Below are 19739 nucleotides of genomic sequence, written 5' to 3'. Positions count from 1 at the left end.
AATAACTGCTACTGCAAAGCATGCCGGTTGCTAAAGAACCTTCAAGTAAAACATGGGTTGACATAGTATTACATGGCTAAGAGTGGTAAGGTATAGCAGAGCTTGATATAACATATTTCAGCCTTTTATAGTTGGCTATGTCATTGTGTGACAAGGTTAGACTTAGTAGTGGTAAAGTATGGTTTGGTGTGGTATGGTATGGTTAAGTGTAGTAAAGCATGGTTTAGGGTGGTATGTTACTTTTTAGCATGGAATGACATTGTTTAGCATTTTTTGATGTTGTTTAGTGATTTAAAGCTGAGCTTTGCATTGGATGGCATATTTTTGCATGATACGGCGTTGTTTAGCGTGGTATAGCTAAATTTGGCGTGATATGGTGTAGTATAGCATGGTATTACATTGTTATGTATTGTTTGGTATGATTGCAGCATGATTTGTCATAGTTTGGCATGGTTTAGCATGGTTAAGGGTGGACAATTGGTGATATTCCAATCAAAACTTTCAGGGTGTTATTATGCTTATAGTTTGACCAGCTGACTTGTCTGGCTTTAAGATTTCCCGGACGTTCAAAGAAGACCTTTGTGCAATCTATAATCACCCTACATCTTGGAAAACATCTCTTGAAGACTTCTGGAAGGGTCCTTAGAACATCCCCTTTATTAGGCCAATGAATAAAGCCTTTAAGTTTCTTGGCAATAACTGGTATGCTGTTGCTTTGCTTATGCCAAATCCATGTCCCAAATCCTCATGGAGAAGAGTCAAACGTAGCTTTAGTAAGACAATAAAACATAGGGGCCCAATGGCTATGTACGAAGATGTCTGGTACGTAGTATGAACTCAGTAAAGAGCGGTAGCAAAGAGGATTGGGCTTTTCTATGAAGATATTCATAGAGAAAAATTATAAGAATAAAAGGTCTCGGTGAGAAATTACTCTCGTTGAGATTGCCATGAACGATGCCGAATCGTTGAAAAACGCACTAAAATGCTTCACGATATTTTATGCCTATTTTATTATGGCCACAAAGCCATGGGATTTCTTTGAAAGAATCAACATCAGTATCCTCTTGACTTCTAAGGCGCACAATAAAACCTTTACATGGGCTGTATTCAATGCACATGGTCTTATCATCATACCGTCAAGACAACCACTAGATGTGCATGTTTTCTTTGTTTGACATCAGAGGCTAAAGAGGGGGTCTCAATAGAGAGATGGGCTTAATGAAGAGAGGGCTTAATAGAGTGGGGGGGGGAGCTTATTAGAGCTTTTACGGCATGCCGATTTACAGCCATTTTTTAATGATTCATTATTATTTGAGCCAATTCACGATGACCTTCACAGGTTTATTATGACTCATGATGATTGATGATTCTCGATCACTCACAATGATTCATGATTTTTAACACTGCTTCATGGTGATTAATGGTGTTCACTACATTCATTCACAATAGTTCATGATTATGCAGAGATATCGCAAACTCGAAGAGTTTATTGTTTCATTTGAAGTTTTATTGTTAGAAAAAGTGGCTTGTGATCACTGTAGTAAGATTCTGAAGGTGAGCATTTTAACTGCGTCAAATATTCTGGAAGTTTCTTAATGACAAACGACACTGTCCATTGACAAAGCAGCTAATTGCAATTCAACTAATGATGTGAGAGAAGTTCCATGGAGATTGTAAGCGGTATCAAACAGTTTTATCAATAATTGAAAATTTTATCGAATAGAAAACCTTAATTCCCACAATAGGCATTCCTTCCATTGTACAGGTGCACAATTGCTGGATTGTGTGCTGCAGCTTCCTTTGAAACTGTGCCAACTTCTCTTTTGGCACGGCCAAAATAAAAACTTGCTGATGACGTTGAGCCAACATCATTTCGTAGCCGCGAACAATAGAAAGAGGGACACTAATTAGAGTAAAATGGGAATTCTCCGCGTAGCATTCTGTTACGGAAACCGTATCACTTCGTTAGTTACTTACTTACTTACTTATTTACTTACTTACAGGGTCCCCCACTCCTATATGTACTCATTCTTCGTACATAAAAAGACGTCTTGTGGAACAACAGCATCAAATGTTGGCAAAGCTGCCAGCCCCTAACCTCACGTCACTATCTTGCCTTTACGTGTTTCTGACGAAAGCTCCAATTGTGGACCACCCTCTGAACTCTAACCTACGCTCAGACTTAGCTTCTTTCTATCAATAAAACATTTGTATTCTCAATATTTTGTTTAAAATGATATTGAAACTCAATGCGATCTTTAGATTTATTAAAAATGGGTCAGTTAATTTTTCAGATACGTTTCATGATAGCTTTATTCGGCATTTACGAGAATTCTTTTGATCTTACACCAGTAAGTTTTGTTACTACAATGACAATAACGAGACGAGTAAAAGCCTTTTCTTGCCCCATCCAATCTTGCGGGTTCCAATTTCCATAATTCAAAGAGATAAAGTCATGATCAAAAAATTTAATCGAAAATTTTCCTCAAAACATTAATGGTGCACGGAAATGTGACGTTATCAAAAATCTATTTTTAGCATTTATTTGCATTTTTGACCGCTCAATCTGGAAGAACAGCATAACATAACTCCCAGTATAAAATATCAGTTAAATAAACATATCAATATGGAATATTTTACAAATATGTGCAAAATAATATCTTCGAAATTGGGTTTTTATGGCCATAAAAGATGACTAGTCTACTAACAGATAATTGTTATTCTGGCCTGGTTCATGAGCTATGTGCCATATCTCAGCCAATATCTGTCACATTAAACTATTAGTGTGGTGGAATTACGATTTAACCCGGACAAAAATAATAAAAAGCTGTAATTTGGCACATATGTTCCATACGATACTGGGAATAACCAGAAAAAAGCCCCATCAATTGGACATTGGGAATTCCTTATTTGGGCAAATCCCATATGGCGCACTGATCAGCAGGGGTTCAAATTTTGATGTCGCTTTTTTCTGGTCATTTCCAACTTAGTATAGAACATCTGTGCCAAATTACAGCTTTATATTGTTTTTGTCCGGGTTAGACCGTTTTTATATCTATTTCCACTACACTATCTTTTGAACATTTAGAGGTATTTCATAATGCTTTTTTGGGTTAGGTAGTCTAAATCGAAAAGCTCTTAAAATCGATTTCTGTGACGCCATCGATTCGATTCACTTTTCTTAAATGCTTCATAACAAAAAATATTAAATCTAGTATTTTGGTGTTCAAATCATTTTAATGATAGATATTTCATCAAGAAATGTATAAAAACTGACGATATTCACAGTTTATTATCATTTTGCATTTTTCATTGTTATAACAAATTACTTATTTAGAGATTCTTAATTTATTTAAGCGTTATCATAAACAGCATGTTTTGTTACTTTATCCAAAACATCAAATTCATTTAACATTTATTTAGTATCCTTGCTCGATTTAAAGTTTCAGGTTTAACTATTCATATGTATTGGAGAATTTTTTCTATGATTTAATATGACAAATTCAATATTATTTTGACTTAACTCTACGCTTTACGTTTATTGAAACGCCAACTTAGGACAAATGTCGAAAATGCAAAAGAACATTCATATACAAATACATTCTGAAATAATATAGTTGAAATATGTTACAAAACGACAGTATCAAAAATGTTGTTGTAAAGAACTGACATTATTATTATTTTGGTTTCAAACGTTATCAATAAAAGTAAACAAAAGTTCCGAATACCAATCTAATGATACTGGAACGAATAATATTACATAATCATTTTCAAAATTGAGCCAGGAATTTCACTGACGTCATTAGAGGATGACATTGAGGTCGTCGTTTTGTTCCGGAGGAGTGAATTCATTTGCTTAAACACCATCTTAAAATGTTTCAGTTTCTTTTCTGAATTGCTAATATAAAGTAAAGATCTTTAACAAATCTTTAAAAAGGTGAAAGATTGTGAAGCTAAGAGGTTAAGGAGGTAAGATCGAGTACTTTGAAGAAAGGTAGGCTATAAGAAACTCTTTTATGGATAATGCTTTCCACAGTTGGCAAGCTCTAGAAAGAAAAGGTTGCTGGGATATTTTTAACTTAAATCCAACTCACCAATTTGCGGGACATCTTTGAAATTTCCGTGAGTCGGTTTCTTGTTCCTAATTTTGACGTAATCAGCGGAGCAGTCTCGATATGGTTCCACATCAAAATCCACAAACGTCAGCTCAACATATTTTGACTCCGTCGTGTTAATTAGCCAAATAAAAGCAATGCTATTAGGATAACCATTTGGATACCCAGGGCTTGTTATGATTCCAGACTCATCTGTTAAGCGAATGCCTCCTCTTTTTGTTGCTTAAAAAAAGAAATGAATGTCAAACTCAAGACCAAGTACGATGATATATAAAGGAAATGTTTATACTAGATACTAGAGATATAAGTTCAGAAATGTGTTTAGTTTTCCTTCAGCTTAGTCGAATCTCTATAAACATTCCTTATTGATACAACAAAATTATGTCTTCCACACGCCATGATGATCTTTGAGGTTCTCCAGTAGATGAATATATGCTTGATTTCAGCATATCATGCTAGTAAAATCAGTATACAGAATTCCTTTGAGAAATGGCTGTCAGGGACGGCATTTTGCTATGCTATGAATCGCAAGAAATAATGTTTTCAGCTCTAGAAATGAGTTATAACATAATAATCATAAAATTGCAAGAATTCTGTTGTCATTTGAGTATTTTTTGAGTTAACTCATCCAATTTACACGATTGCAAACAGTGCCACGAGAGTTATCAAGGGATATGTTACGATTAACATTGCCTAGTTGCAACAACTTGCTTGTACATTTCTCGGCAGTCTAGAATTTTCTACATTACTTTACTGACTTTACTCCTTTAGGTTAAAATCCCAATGAATGGGCCATTATTCTATCACTTTATTCCTCGATTAGTCTTTTAAATTCCACATTAGCGTTTAAGAAGTCGCAGTGTTGTTTACAAGTTAACAAAACCCCTGCCCAGGGCGATTAATAGCTCCCTTCTTATAAATCGTGATAGCGAATATTTTTGCTGCCTAAGCACGCTTGTTCACTCGAAGACAAAACAAAGCAATGCCAACATGCAATTTAATCTTACTTATCAAAAACTAATGCTAAGATAAAAACTTCGCTACACGTGCGCCCCTGCGGCCAGCATTGTGTCGCTTATTCATTTCATCCGATAAAAAGCATTAATACGACTTTACGAAAGATTGACCCGAGATCTGGTCGATATCTGGTGAATCAATGAAATAGGGGAATGCCCATCTGCCGTACACGGTGATCGCGATAAACATCAAACGACTATCCGGCTTTCGTTTTCATAAGAACTCGACAGGTTGAAAACAGTCAAGCCAATATTTTCCATAGTTCAGCTCTTAAGCTGTATCTTAACTTTATCCAATTTATGACATCAAAAAAGTTTTCAAGGTTACTTATGCTTCACTTCCAAAAACAATTTATCAGATCATTTATTCTCTGCTACGTCAATGGTGGATTAAAGGGGTGTCGCCCCCTTCAAGTAAGGTACATGAAGTGATGTTAAGCTTCTTGTGTTTAGGATTAAGACAAGTTTTAGACTTCTTACAATTATATGACCCTCCCCTACAGAATTTGTGGATCCTCCCAGTTTTATTGCATATTCCAAAATGACCCTACGGAACGAAGATAACTTTACAATCACCGGGCTAGAATGAACACTTCTAAAAAACTTTAGATAATCCTAAAATTGATTTAAGCTTCTCATTATCGAGATAGCTTTCTGCTGGATTGCAATGTTAAACATAAATCTTTGGTTTGGATCTATGGATGAAAAAGGCCACTCTTTTCCATAATCATTATTATAATCATTATGATAAAGAATTTGAAAGGACAAGCCCTACCACGTTGATTTATGTTTGATTGAATCATCATAAATCCTAGCTAAGCCGGAAGAAATTGTAATACCTTTTCAAGGTGAAAAGCAAGTTACAATTCCAAGGAAATTAGCAAACAAGAAAAGTGTAGAGTTGTCCAGTCCGCATCTAAAGCGATTGCCATCATTTGCAAGCAGAGAATAATTAGAAAACAACTTAAAAGCAGAAATCAACAAGGAGACCAACCAGTCAAATTCAGGAAAGTAATAACTGAGGCGTTTGAATCGATGCATTACAGGCAGTTGAAGGCAGGCTGAATGCCGAGTTTAGCGGCATACTGCGAATATTGAAAGTGCATTGGTTGCAGGCAGTACGAGTAAACAAAGAGCCACTTAAAAGAAGCTTCGGGTGTCGTCCCTATGGTAATTGTTAGAATAAGCAAAAAAATTGAAAACGTAGCTTCATTTGACCCAGCCTTTAATACTACCGGAAGATCACGGCACCAAACAGAAGGCCGTTTACGTCATTCATTCTTAATGTAGATATTAACCATACCCTCTCACAGCAGTATAGGCACCAGTACAGTCTTGATACTGAAATGAGTCACGTGAACAATTCAATAATTGATAGAAATCTCTGAGAACGGCGGTGCTTGCGAGACTTTTGATATGTCCAGTTTTGGGAAATGGTTATTCCCCCTTTTCAACATGATAATAAAAATTGGGAAACGAGAGTACTCCGTTCGAATTTTGATAAAATTACGCAAAATTATGCAACAAAATTAATCAAATGTAATTTCAGCATGCCATTACTTTGTACTACGTTTAAATGTAAATGAAGTTGGAAGAGCAAAAGCAAAGTACGAGTAAAATTGGGCTGAATTTTGAAGTTTAACGCAAGCGTAACCAAAACCAGATTTTATGAAAGTGGGAAAATTCTTTGAATAGGCTAAATCAATCGTACATTGCTGAAACCCTGTAAATATAAAATAATCAGCGAAGAATGAATTTATTTTCTACAAATGGTGTTACACTTTTAAAACTGGAAGAAAATGAATTGCTTAAAATGTTTAGATCAATGGGCACAGCTCGACTTTTTTTCGTAACTAGATAAACTTGCTTGCCTAAATCTCGAATTTGTCACGAAATCCACAAGATAGCGTTGTTGTGATTACATATTGTTGTGCAATTTCTTAACAGCAGCTCGTTGTATCAGAAATATTTTACATCTTAAAGTAGCAACAGTTCTAGTGTTTTCCGCCTAGCGCTAGAATTGCATTGTAATTGCGTCATGTTTGATGGTATTCCCCACACAACGCAAGAAGTTTAAGTATACAGTTAAACAGTAATTGCGTCATGTTTAGGGGCATTCCCCGCGCTACGCACGGATTTGATCGTGATTATGATTATGATTGACACTCTGATTTCCCCAACAGCGAGGCTGTCGAATTTTCTAGAAAGTAGAAGATTAATAACACCAACCTACAGAGAAAGAATAACTTGGGATAGTTGGGTTATTCTTATTATGTGCCCAGCCTGCGTCCAACATAAATAGCAAGGCTCATCAGAAACTCTATCTACTTATGAAGGATTATAGCAGTCTTCTAGAGTTACATCAAGCTTTAAAATATCCTCATCAAGCTTAACTTTGCAACTATGTTTCCGTCAATTATGATGAGGAGGGGTGACGAATTCCTTTACAGAGGAAATATAGAGAGTGATTTGCAATAGATCCTGAAATTTGTTCATGTAGAGCGGTTTGAAACAGTTCGAGAAACTTTGCAAGATTCTCAGGCGTAGTAGGGGTAAATCTTTGAATATTTGAGAATGATTATCGCAAGTAATTAAAAAAAAACATGAACCTGACCAACTGCCTTGGATATGATTGCCTCCTAATGGGCTCTTCCAAGTGTAAGTGCACTGCCAGCTAGGGCTCTGGCATCCCTAACAAGCGTTTACTGTCTCTAGCACGACCTAACTAATTACGTCACTCTTATAATCCTGCCCTATATAATGTAAAAGATCAAAAACAAAAAAAGGCAAGTAAATGTTTATTATTTCACAGGAAGGTCTTTGCCCGCAAATACTGAATTGCAGAAAGGTCAACAGAATATTCAACCAGCTTTATTATGCACCCCGCAAACCAGAGATCGTAAGGTAGCTTGAAAAATTAATTTATTAATAAGCAGGTGGCCTTAAAAGTTTATACGCTTTTAAATATGTTATTGCTTTCACATTAAATCAAAATTCACCATTTTTCGTGCAAATCTACAGGTGGTTGCATGGCTAACGATCAATAGTGTTTTAATTAAGAGGAAAACAATTTTTCAAAAGCAACTTGTTTTTGAAATTTTACAACAGCTGAAGCAAGTTAAGTAGAAATATTTGCTGACGGTTGCCATGACAATAACGTAAATGACAGGTCTTAAAAAATGCCACAAGGTTTAATGCTTTTAAGACTATCCCAGAACTCCTTTCGGGTCTGCAAAAAATTCTAGATAACATTCAATGACAGATGCAGAAATTGCGGAAAGTTCAAACACACGTTAGCATTTTCTGACAAGAAATTCAGCAAATATAATATAAGCAAACACCAAAAATCTCTCAAAACAGCTATGCAATTAATTTGATTTTACGTCTTCTGTAATCTTGCTTAAATTGCAGTGAGGCTTGTCCCCCAAAATCATAACGTTCTTTTTTCATTGCTCCATATTACTGTTGCAGCTATGAATCAAAACAACCGATTTCAGTGTTCATTTAAAGAAGGTCTCTAGGTTGCACATTTGTATTTGTATTTTTTGTATTTGTATTTGTATTTGTTGCTACCTAGCATCCGAAGGTAGTTTTAAGACACTGAGAAGCTATGCTTATCGAGCAGTGTCCTGGTCCTTCCTCTCGATGTGACCACACCTCGTGATTCCTATGCCTGGAATTACAGAGAGCTGGCGACTCTCCCCACTCTGGGTGAAAGTTTGGTCATGTCAGGGACTCGAACCACGGACCCTTGGGTCTGTAGTCAGCGCCTCTAACAACTGAGCCATCCTGCACAAGCAAATGTGTGATTTCATTGTTGCCTAACGCGATTTTCCTTTACGGCAGTGGGGATCACTGATATCATGGACCACTCATTGAAAATGAAAACTGAACAGTGAAGAAATCTTGCTCAGAGATTATATTAGTACCGGGACTTGTAAATAATGCAAAAGTTCGTCGAGGACAAATCTTTTCTCGATAGGTGGGTAGTGCTTTCTTTGTAAATACAAGATGTTTCCTCTGCATCCAAGAATTAAGATAACTTTTACTCTGTACGATAACTTAAGTGGATTCTTTAAGTGGCTTTTTGAGAGACACTCTTTTACTGCTCAATCAATAAACGGCCTGGATATTGAAAGATCAGATACCATATTTGATGCCTTTGGATTAAGGAATGCCATTCTAATAAATGTGACGAGTTTTTAGCAAAGTGCTCTCCTAGCCAATCGATTAAGTTAAAGGATATATTAATGCCCTTAGATGTGACCTCGTGTATAGTAAAGGTCTTAAATTTGAAGATGGCAAAGAAAAACCTGCTAGTCATGACTTGTCTATGTCTGGTAGATTAGTAGGGGCGGGATATGCCTCAGGGAAAAAATGACTTGCAAAAAACTATCAATTTTCCATAAAATGATCTCACTACAGCATTGTTGACTTCTATAAAAGGTTAATTGAATTTCAAGACGACTGCTGGATCATTTGCTTAGCTTTTTCTTGTCTAAAATGACATCTATCATCAATTGACAACAATGGTGATTATTCACCAAGGTCAAAAATAATTTCTCATTTTTGTTGCGTGACGAGACTAAATTTTTTACGGAGTAAAAATTCAACAGAGCAGAAGGTTGACGACCAAGATTCGACAAAAGGCAGAGAAGAAATCAATTAAGCTTATCAAGCCCCTTCGAATCGACCAGGACAGTCCTAAAAGACAAAAGATCATTCGTGCCACACGCACAATAATTCTCCATGTTCTGGATATAACAATAGTACTGCCTCTTGTTTGGCGAATAGAGACATCGTTCTACCAACATGACTAAACTTTTTTTTAATCTGCCTCAAAAAGCTTTTTTATATAAGATGATATGTCATGTCTGTGATAGTAGAAGATGAAATATCATATAGGTGCATTAAGAGCTCTGGCTGAGTTTGCAGTTGCAGGAACATCAAAGAGATGGGTTCATTGGTATCGAAATGTGACCAGCAACACATCGATGCAGCAAAAGATGGCGAAAATTCAAGCTAAGTAAAAAACTGCATTATATAGTTACAACACTCACAAGGAATTTACCAATACACAGTTAAATTCAGTAATCAATGCTTTGCTTGAAAATTTCGCTTTAACGTTCATGAAGATATCTCTCTCTTGAATGTTTCATTTCTAAGAACGACCGAAGAGCAAAAATTTCTTCTCCCCCCCCCATAGGAGGAGATGAGAAATTTTCTCAAAGCCAAAGCTCATTTGTTTGCTGAATTAATTAATCCAACTTGAATCTGGAAGTACTTTGAAAGAAGACTTTTGGTTGGTAAACAGTCTTTGGCAACAGTACAGGGCCTCCGACGAAGGGGACTGGGGGCATGACCCACAACCTTTCTCCACAATAGTAGAGCTTCTTGAAAATCTTTTGCCATGGCTGTTAAAGTTTTTCTTGCCCCCCCCCCCTCCGAACTTTTTATCCTATGTCGGAGCCCATGTGGTTATCATATAGGACCAAAGTATCATCAACAGTGGCGTAGCTTATCCTTCCAGGCTGGGTGGGTGGAGGGCGACAAAGACATACCTAAAGTAAGTTTAGGTGCTTTTTCAACTACAGATAGACTATTTTACCGACAAACAAGGATTTTATAGACCAACTGAGAATTTACCGACCAACTCGTGAAGCATTATGGGGGGTGGTCAAACCCCCTACATCCCCTACAAGCTACCCCTCCCCCTGATACCAATGTGCAAAACTGTGTACCTTGGGCCTTGGGTACCAGAGGAACATAAATGGAAGAGGAAACAGAAGATAGTAGTGGAGAAACGGAGGAGCGTCTTTAGGTGCTCGAAATTTTGTGGCTCTGGTACCCAGGGTAAAAACTGTGTTTAATCTTTTTCAAGCGGTAGGTCTTATAACTAAAGCCGCAGAACGTAACGTACTAAGCAATCAACAATCATTTGAGTTATTTCTGTATACAGAATGATGCGACACGAAAGCTGGAGAGCTGGTTAAGTTAACCTCTTGTTCTCTGAGCACGAGGAAAGGAAAACAGCATTGAAGCGGTAGCAATTGATGCAAACAGGTCAGGAAAAAGTTTTGCAAAAGCCAAAAGAAAGACAGTGGTGAATCTAACCAAAACTAGCGAATGCAAAGAGAATGGCTTATGCGATAATCACCTTTGTGGACATTCTTAACATTGCTATATATTTTGGGTTGTTTTTCTTGAATGTTTGAATATAGGGGTCTTGACGAGCTCTGAACTTATTGCTGATATATCAGGAAGATTACAGGTGCTCAATGAATCAGGGGTAAACTCATCAGGAGCACGTGACACAATTAAAAATAGTTGATCCAAACTTAACCTAGGTACCAGAGGAGGCAATAAAGGTGAGAAAGAAGCTAGACATTATCAGTACAGCAGTCCGCACTTTTATCGACATCCTTGATGTAGTTCGTCTAAAACAGCCTTTCTAAAGTCGATCGTTAGCAGGCAGTAGGGTCTGACTTGCAGACAAGTATATCCAAAGGCAAGAATTTATGGTTCATCGAAGATGATGCAAAAAATCTTCTGAATATAAAAATTCACTTGCAGCTTTCTTCGTCTTGCCACCTTGCCAAATAACGATTCAAGGGGGGGGGGTCATGAAATGCTATAAACCGCTTCTAAATGTGTATCCTTTTACCCTCCCACTTATTTCTCACTTCTGAAACCTCGTTTTTTCCCCAATTTACGTCATCAGGCCTGGCCCACTGATGACATAATCGATATTTGGAGACAAGTGACCCAGATACGAAGGTTCTCCTAACTCATGCTTCAAAAGACACGATAGATTACGTGGCAAAGTCAAAAAATCCTTATATAATGACATATATATAATAACAACTTCCAATCAATCACTCGGACAAAAAGTTATGCAAAGAATGAATTTTTGTTCAAGTGTATTACTTTTCAATTCAGACTATAAAAAAATCATGGCTCACCATGCATAGAAATGTTTCTTAAGCTATAATCGAGATGCGTAAGAAAAATTGGATCATAAATGTTCTTATCCCTAAAAGAATGAGATAAGTTTAAGCCGACATATACATATATGTAAAAATAGTTCGTTTCCAGCTTCAAACAAAACTTTTTCCAAGATTAGACTGCTTAAAGTGAGAAAAAGAAGTAACTCATACAGAACTTTTCGGAAAATAGTGCATTAAGAAAAAGATACGATGAGATCCCACCATAAGGAATTATGTAAGGACCTGGAAAAATCGTAATAACGGGAATTTGTCATATCGAGCGTTTGTTATATTGCCGTCCGAATAAAATTCATACTGGGGGAGGGGGGCTACCCATTGTGATTTTCCTATTCAGTGCACTGTTATAAAGGAAACATAGTACAGTTTGAAAATCATAAGGGGGCTCCAGCCACCCAGCCCCCCCCCCCGTGCTTCCGACGGCCTTGCGTTGTCCTCCAAGGGACCAGATTTCAAGTTTCTAAAAGCGAAATGTCCAAAACAAGTGGGGTTTGTGATGGCGGGGTTTCACTGTTGCAGGTCAGCATTGTGAGGTGGTAAAAATGCTTCCAAACCCTTGTTAGACTGAGAGCACATTAAACACAGGCCATCCTATGCGAACTATCGGGTTTGAAGAAACAACGCTTTTTATGGTTACTTATATTCCTTTTTTAGGAAAGCCCGTCGACACGATTTTAGAAGATCCACTTATGTACAAATCAAGTAGTTTTATTGCGATGCTACAGAAGTTGAAGCTCATTATCACAGTTGAAAGGGACACGTATGATAGGAAGCATGGTGAAAATATGAATTTTGTTTTGAATAAAGTTTTAAAAGTGGGTTTTTAAGAACAGCAAAGACTCTTTGATTTGTCATAAGCGCTGGTAAATTGAGTTGGAAACTGTATGATGGGAGCTATTTTCTATATGTGGCAATACTCTAAGAGAAATCTTTATAAAATGCATTACGAAGTAAGAAAGAGGCATTGGTATTAGGTGGTTTGGTATAGGCTGAACATAACAGTTTCTTCACTGAACTTTTGATATCTCTTTACATTGGCATATTTAACAGTATTGGAATAAATTAACACGAGACTGCTTTATGCTTATGCATTTCTGGATTTCACAGAAAGAGAACGTGGTAAATAACTTTGATAACTTTCATAATTTTCCTGTGAACATTCCTTTACAACTAGGTTTCGAATAAAACTATCAATAAATTCTGCGAGAAATTCCACGCCCCCTTCATTGCGAACTAATTCCTAAATTGCCCTATATCCCTTAAATTTTCCTCTGAATTTTCCGATGCGTTTGAGCTCCTCAACAGAGCTTTAGTAAATTTCACTAGCCATAGACATATTAACATGTACTGGAATCCGTGCTAACGGGTGCCGACCAAAGGCTAATTTTATGTCGTGTGTTTTTAGTCTTTTTGCGCCATAAAGTAATTAGCGATCAACTGTAAGATAAATTGTATGAAATTTGAAAGCAGAAATTTAATCCAGAAAGAATAAACCCATGTGGAGAACTCAGTTATAGCAGAAGGATGATAACGCCTGATTTGATGTTTTAGTAAAATCACGCTTGATATCCTGAGTTGAAGCAGGAATGTGGAATGCAAAGTATTTTATTACGGAACAGAAAAGAGGCTTAAAAAGCGTCGATTTTGTGGGGCATTAAACAATGTCTGTGAAAGCGATACATAGAAACCTCTTGGTGAATGAACAATCTTGTTGAAACATTTCCCCGATCGTGAAATCTCTATACTGATGAATTAAAGAAATAAATTCAAGATGTAGGTTGATGCGAACCTACGATCGAGCAAAGTTGCTGAACATCAATGTGGGATTATAAATAAATTAGCAAAACCCAGCACTTAAAGTAACTGATAAAGGTTTTCCTGGTTTCCTTTATTTCTACAAGTTGTACGACAAAATTTCATGTGATGGTATGTTAGGAAACTTCAAATGAAAGTTACTCACCAGAAATTATTAATATGTAAGCGAAAATGATCTGGTGCACAACAAAAGAGTGAAATTTGATATAATTTTCCATTTTATTGCCCCAATTCTTCTGTTACATTCGGCATATTCCACACGAGTTTGTTTTCAGTCGAGGCAGCTCTACACTACGTTACAATGTGAGTTGACTTCGGCACAACGTCAGTGAGCGAGATATAGCAAGGACATCCCCCTCAATCGTATTGTTAACGAAATATAAATGAACAAAAGCCTATGTAAATAAGCGTTGAATGCGGACTAACACGCCAGCCACGCTTCGGTCTGAGCGCACAATGCGCTGGCGTTCACCCGCGTGCACATTGAACAAAGACAGCTGGTTACAATGGGACGTAAGCGAAATCTTTTTTCAAAAATAACATAACGTTTGAATGGGCAAAATAGTACAAATTAAAGAGACAATACAGACACTTTAGTGTTCTTTTCGCACGTTGTCAGTTTTTTATGCAGGCGATGTCTTTACATTGGGAAATCTTCCCAGTGCCAAATATTCTGTTTCAAGCATACGGAACAAAAGTATATAAGCGAATTTCTCAGTTATATTTCGCGGCCTCAACCATTAATGTTTGTAAATATACCATTGCAGAAAAAACCCTGTCTCTAGCCTATTGCTTTTCAGTTTCGTCTATAAATCAGTACTTATCAATTCAAAGCACGAATATATCATTGCGGCATGTGAGAGAATACCACTTCAATTTTCCCTCTTCCCTTCCAAATCCCTTTCCAAATCCCAATTAAAATCTTGCGATAATCCTGGAATAAAAAATTAGACATGACAGGGATGTGAGACCCATGGATTGCTCCAAATACTTAAACATGCTTCAAAATTAAAAAATTTCACATAAATTTTTTCAGATTGTAAACGTTTACACCCGAAAATAGGAAGACAAATTTTTTCTGGTAACCATACATGTGCCTGGGATTTTAGTAGTCTTTGCTATAATATTTTTAGTCAAAAATGTGAAAACTTATAAGGTTCTAAATTGCCAGGTGGAGCAATATTTTATTAAAGATATTAGAAATTATTAAGGCCAAGGAGTTGAAAAACGTTGAAAATATGGTGATACAAAGTCAACAAGGGCTGGAAGTCAGACATCACCATAATTAATCACGGATCTGTTGTAGTTAGGAGGAGGGGTTTAGTGGGCAAAACATTCTCTCGTTGGATTTCACTTTAGAAAGGTAGTCCCCGCCTGAGCAATCTCCTCAGGGCATTCACTTCGCTCGACTCCTCCCCTCTCACTTTACTCAAAATGCTCAATTTATGCCCGCAACAAACAGTTCATGGGGCCCGCGCCACGAAGTTGAAAATGGGGGGGGGCAAGGCTAGAAAAAGTAGGGGGCCAAGGCTTCTTACCCCTTTTATTGCAACTTTAAAACTATGTGCTTCACAAAAAAGTGGGGGACCATGGCCAAACAGGCCCTCCAGTGGCTCGGGGCCTGGTTTAAGACAAGCTACTAATAAGTTATATTATGGTATAATAAGAATAAGGAAAAACGGTCAAATGCAAATAACCAGTCAAAATATTCAGTCTTGGTTTGTCACTGGCTAGCTCTTTGAAAAATTTATAAAAAAGCGTCAGTTGTCGCAGTCGAATGAGAAAACTTCAAGGTAGACAGACGTCGACTTTTGCACGAAAAAGATGTAGCCATTAAACTGTCATTACGAAGAAAGAAAAATCAGGAGAGTCACATTTCTTACACGAGGAGAATGATTATGCAAGAGACCCACTGAGCACAGTAAGAATTTTCTTAACTTTCGATAGTATCAGCATTGAAGTCATCTGTGTCATCCAAGAGGTTGGGAAAATATTGGGTGAAAATGTTTTTAAAGCAGCAGGGGAAGAATCATTTACTGCCCACGGAAACTTGGGCGAACGGCCAAATATACTGATTACGACCTACGCTCGTTATTATTCATATAATACCATTAAGTTTCCAATGTTGAAAGCTTTCTGTCTTTTATGATAAAAGTTTTTAACAGTTCTCTAAATTACTGGGAAAGAAAAAATTAAAAATACTGTTACTTTGCTGTAAAGCTGAACTTTAGTTTAATCGAATTACAATAAAAGCAAAGAAATAATAGCCATTATCATTATTAATGCATGCAGGTGCAAAATTACTATTTCCAATTAGACAATTTGGGCTGGACGTCGTTCTGATCTTTAAACATGCAAAAATACAAAGTTTTCAGCCAGCGCTGAGATTTTTAGCATTAGCCCTTCACAAGATAAAATAATCTTGCCCTAAGCAGCGCACTGAAAGCGTTAAATTTGCATGTTTAAACTGGTATGTCAAGTAATTTTGAACACACCCTTAGTACAAATCTATGATTTTGTTATAAATAAGTATAAATCCTAAGTATTACTCGCGAGATGCCACAAGCAAATGGTAACAGGTGCAAAGAGGAAGCGGTGCGAGAGGGGAGACTTGTGGGAATAAGTTGTCCACGCTGCTGGTTAGTAAAATATATTGAAGCAATGTGTAGAACCATAATTTGAACTTGATGGCTGAAAAAATCCATGTCCTGCTTAATGGAAAACCGGAAATTTGGTAAAACATGGTAAATTAAACGAGCTTTTTTTTGAGAATTTTTCACAAAAAGATCACAACCAGGGGCTGTGTTGATAAAAAGATTAGTAGCTATTGGAGAGTGCTCAAACAAGCTATCATTGTTTTTTAATACAATTTTGAAGTCTGTGAAATCCTAGACAGATTCGTACAAAGAGTGAGAGATTCTGAAATACAGCAGGGAATGCATATCTATTTATAAACATAGTTTCCTTTAAACAGAGTTGCATGCACACATTAGCCAGATCAACAAAACAGAGAGCAGTCCACCCACGAAAAAGCTCATTTATGAAAATAATTACCATAGGACAGGTGTAGGGCCTTGATTTTGAATCAACTTTGGCCTCAATGGTATTTTGATAGCTTTAAACTGTGTCGCGAGGGGATGAACTTTGAGAAGAGCGCTGTTCGTTTGACTTTACTATTGTCACCTGTATAGCGTATGGAATGGGAGACATGAGTTTAGAGTCCTGTTGTGTTTCGTGGGTGTGGCCAACTGATACTGTTTTAGCAGAAAAACGGGGAGTTAAAACACAATTTATACAGAGAGATGCAAACAGGCAACGGAGAAAATAGCTTTTCGGCAAATATTCATTCAGTTTTGACAGGCTACAAATATGTACGACAGGGCAATCTATAAAAGTATAAAAACGATCAACATATGAATAAAGAGGATGTCTCTATCTCCATAGTTAATATTTTCTAGCAAAAATTCAGTTATAAATCCAGGAACAATACATTTTGTTCTGTATTTTGCATGACTTTCGATGAACACTAAAAGATTTTGATTCCTTATAGAGTTCTCAAGTGTGATGCCACAAAAACTGTTTTTAGAATTTTCGTTGAATTTGAAAAAGATCGGGTGAGCTATGGCCAATAGAAGATTCTAAGTTTGTTAACGGATTAATATTATTATGGCTCAGTTCATAAAGTTACAAACTGAGACAAAGTTATAGAGGTTGATGGGGCCAGAGTCTGTGCTCATGTGTTCATATATCAGCCAATTCGTAATACCTTTAACTGATTTTGCAGATTTAGAGGTATTTCATGATGCTATTTCTGGTTATGGGAACGAATTTCAAAAATTATTAAAATATATTTTTGTGACGTCATCACTTGACAACTCTACTCTTAATGTACAGTTGTTTAAAGAGTTGTGAGATTAAATATGCAAACATTAACTGGAATAACAAATGATCTCGCCATTTTGTATATATTTTACCACGGCCATTGCTGTGAGGAAAACCGAGAAATTATCCCAGGTGCCTGAAACATACAGACAATACCAGAAACTCTTCCTTCCTCCCTAGGTCTTGTAAACTTTGAAATGCTCTACCCCCAACCTGTTTCCCAGACTCCTACAACCTGTCTTTATTCAAAACAATATCAACAAGCTTGACCTTTCCTCCCTCACCTCCTAACCCTCTCTCCTTTTCCCTTGTTAGGGCCTAGCTATAGGCTCGTGAGCCATTCCCTAACATCATAAACTGAAACAAATGATACTGATTCTAGAGCAAAGCCATATGCTTTGGAGTGCTGTGGTGTGCCCAGTGGTGGCGTCAGGGGAGGGCTAGGGAGGCTACAGCCCCTCCGTCGGAAGCAACTAGCCCCCCCATCGGAGGAAATTTTAGGTTATTGTCGGAGCAAATTTGACAAAATAACGTACGAAAACTGCTTATTTTAGTCATTTTAGCCACCCTGTCGGAAGCTCCAGCCCCTCTGTCGGAAGATTTCTGGCGCCACATCTGGGTGTGCCCAGGCACTGCGCAGCCATTGGGCTAGCAGGGGCAATTGCCCACCCACTTTTTGGAAATAATAGGCTGGAAAATTTGTTGAATGTATATTCTAACGCAACTTGGGATAGTTTACCCCTATGTAGTAGCAGTTCTCATTGACTGGGAATCATTTTTGCTCTTTTTCTAGGTGTTTCATCTTGTTTATCGATATGATGTATTTTCTAACTTGGTTAGCTTGGTTTTTAATTACCTTCGAGCTAATTCTATCTATTTTTAAAGTTATTGATATCTTCTCTGAACCAGACTGTTTATAAAAATTTAATAGAAATAAGCAAGTATTTTCTAAAAGGGGCGTTTTCCGGCTTTCAACAGGGCGTGGCCTCAAAACTTCTTCGGTCAAACCCATTTCAGCCCATCCACTTTTAGAGTGGTGCGCGGTCCTCTGGGGGTGCCAGGATTCTTGGTGGAAATGGAAACAAGTCTGCTTTTATTAAACAAATCTTTTCTGGCAAAGCAAGTAAGATTTCCGACAAAGCAACAGTTGTTCAACAAATATGTACAAATTTTTATGGACCTTCTAGCAATCTCTGAATAGACAGAAAAATCTAAGAATTAATGAGTAAGATAGCTGGAAAATGCATAAATTAACAGCTCCATTACATTTTATTCGAAAAAGTAAACCTAGCGACTCTGAAAGGGCTTTTCCTAATTAAGGTAATATTTGAGCGTACAAATTCTCTTTACAAAGATACACGAAGCAAAGAAACCGTCTAAAGCTTTGTTTATTAAAGATATGTTTTAAAGAACAGACCAATTTATTCAAATGTAACATGTAGAACAAAGTAATCATGTAAAGTAGTAAAAGTAATGTAGACTGAATCATCAACCCAAATTAAAAACTGGCACAATTTGGACAGGATATTCTAAAAGAGCCTTAAAAGGGTGGGGGGAAGTGCCTCAAAAAATGCCTCACATTTTTGCCGCTCTCTAAAAGTTAACAATGTTCCTTTCTTATTCGACTCACTAGGCTTATGTAGACTTCCCAAATCCAATTTTTTCTGTCTGTAGCTATCTTCAGGGTGCTTGATAAAATTTCATCAAAGCTTCATGAAATTTCAAGCAAACCCACCCCCTTTCTCTTCATAAGATCTCAAAAGTTTCTGCAGATTATGCATCTCTCTAATAAGCGCCGGGTGCACTTATTCATTTATTTTGCCTCAGAGAGAGGGCACTTATTGAAAAAAATTGAAACCCACAATCAAAAGTAAATTTTTCAAATACACATGATGATTGATTTTACG

General features: G+C 37.0%; 1 protein-coding gene across 2 annotated transcripts in view; it reads right to left on the bottom strand.

Annotated features, from left to right (window-relative positions):
- The window catches only part of LOC135692439 (neuropilin-2), a 28969-nt gene extending 14595 nt beyond the window's left edge, over positions 1 to 14374 (bottom strand). Inside the window, exons 1-2 of one of the 2 annotated variants that reach the window (XM_065210556.2) lie at positions 14096 to 14374; positions 4095 to 4337 (exon numbers count right to left, since the gene is read on the bottom strand). In XM_065210556.2, the coding sequence (XP_065066628.2) occupies positions 4095 to 4337; positions 14096 to 14168 (316 nt within the window). In that variant the 5' untranslated portion in view covers positions 14169 to 14374. The remainder of the gene's footprint in view (positions 1 to 4094; positions 4338 to 14095) is intronic. The other variant, XM_065210558.2, reaches the window with a different exon arrangement.
- Between the last annotated feature and the right edge of the window lie 5365 nt (positions 14375 to 19739).

This window comes from Rhopilema esculentum, chromosome 3 (genome assembly GCF_057945365.1).
Source record: "Rhopilema esculentum isolate cy_ngs chromosome 3, ASM5794536v1, whole genome shotgun sequence".
Lineage (NCBI taxonomy): Eukaryota > Metazoa > Cnidaria > Scyphozoa > Rhizostomeae > Rhizostomatidae > Rhopilema > Rhopilema esculentum.
This window is presented reverse-complemented; position numbering and strand designations above follow the sequence as displayed.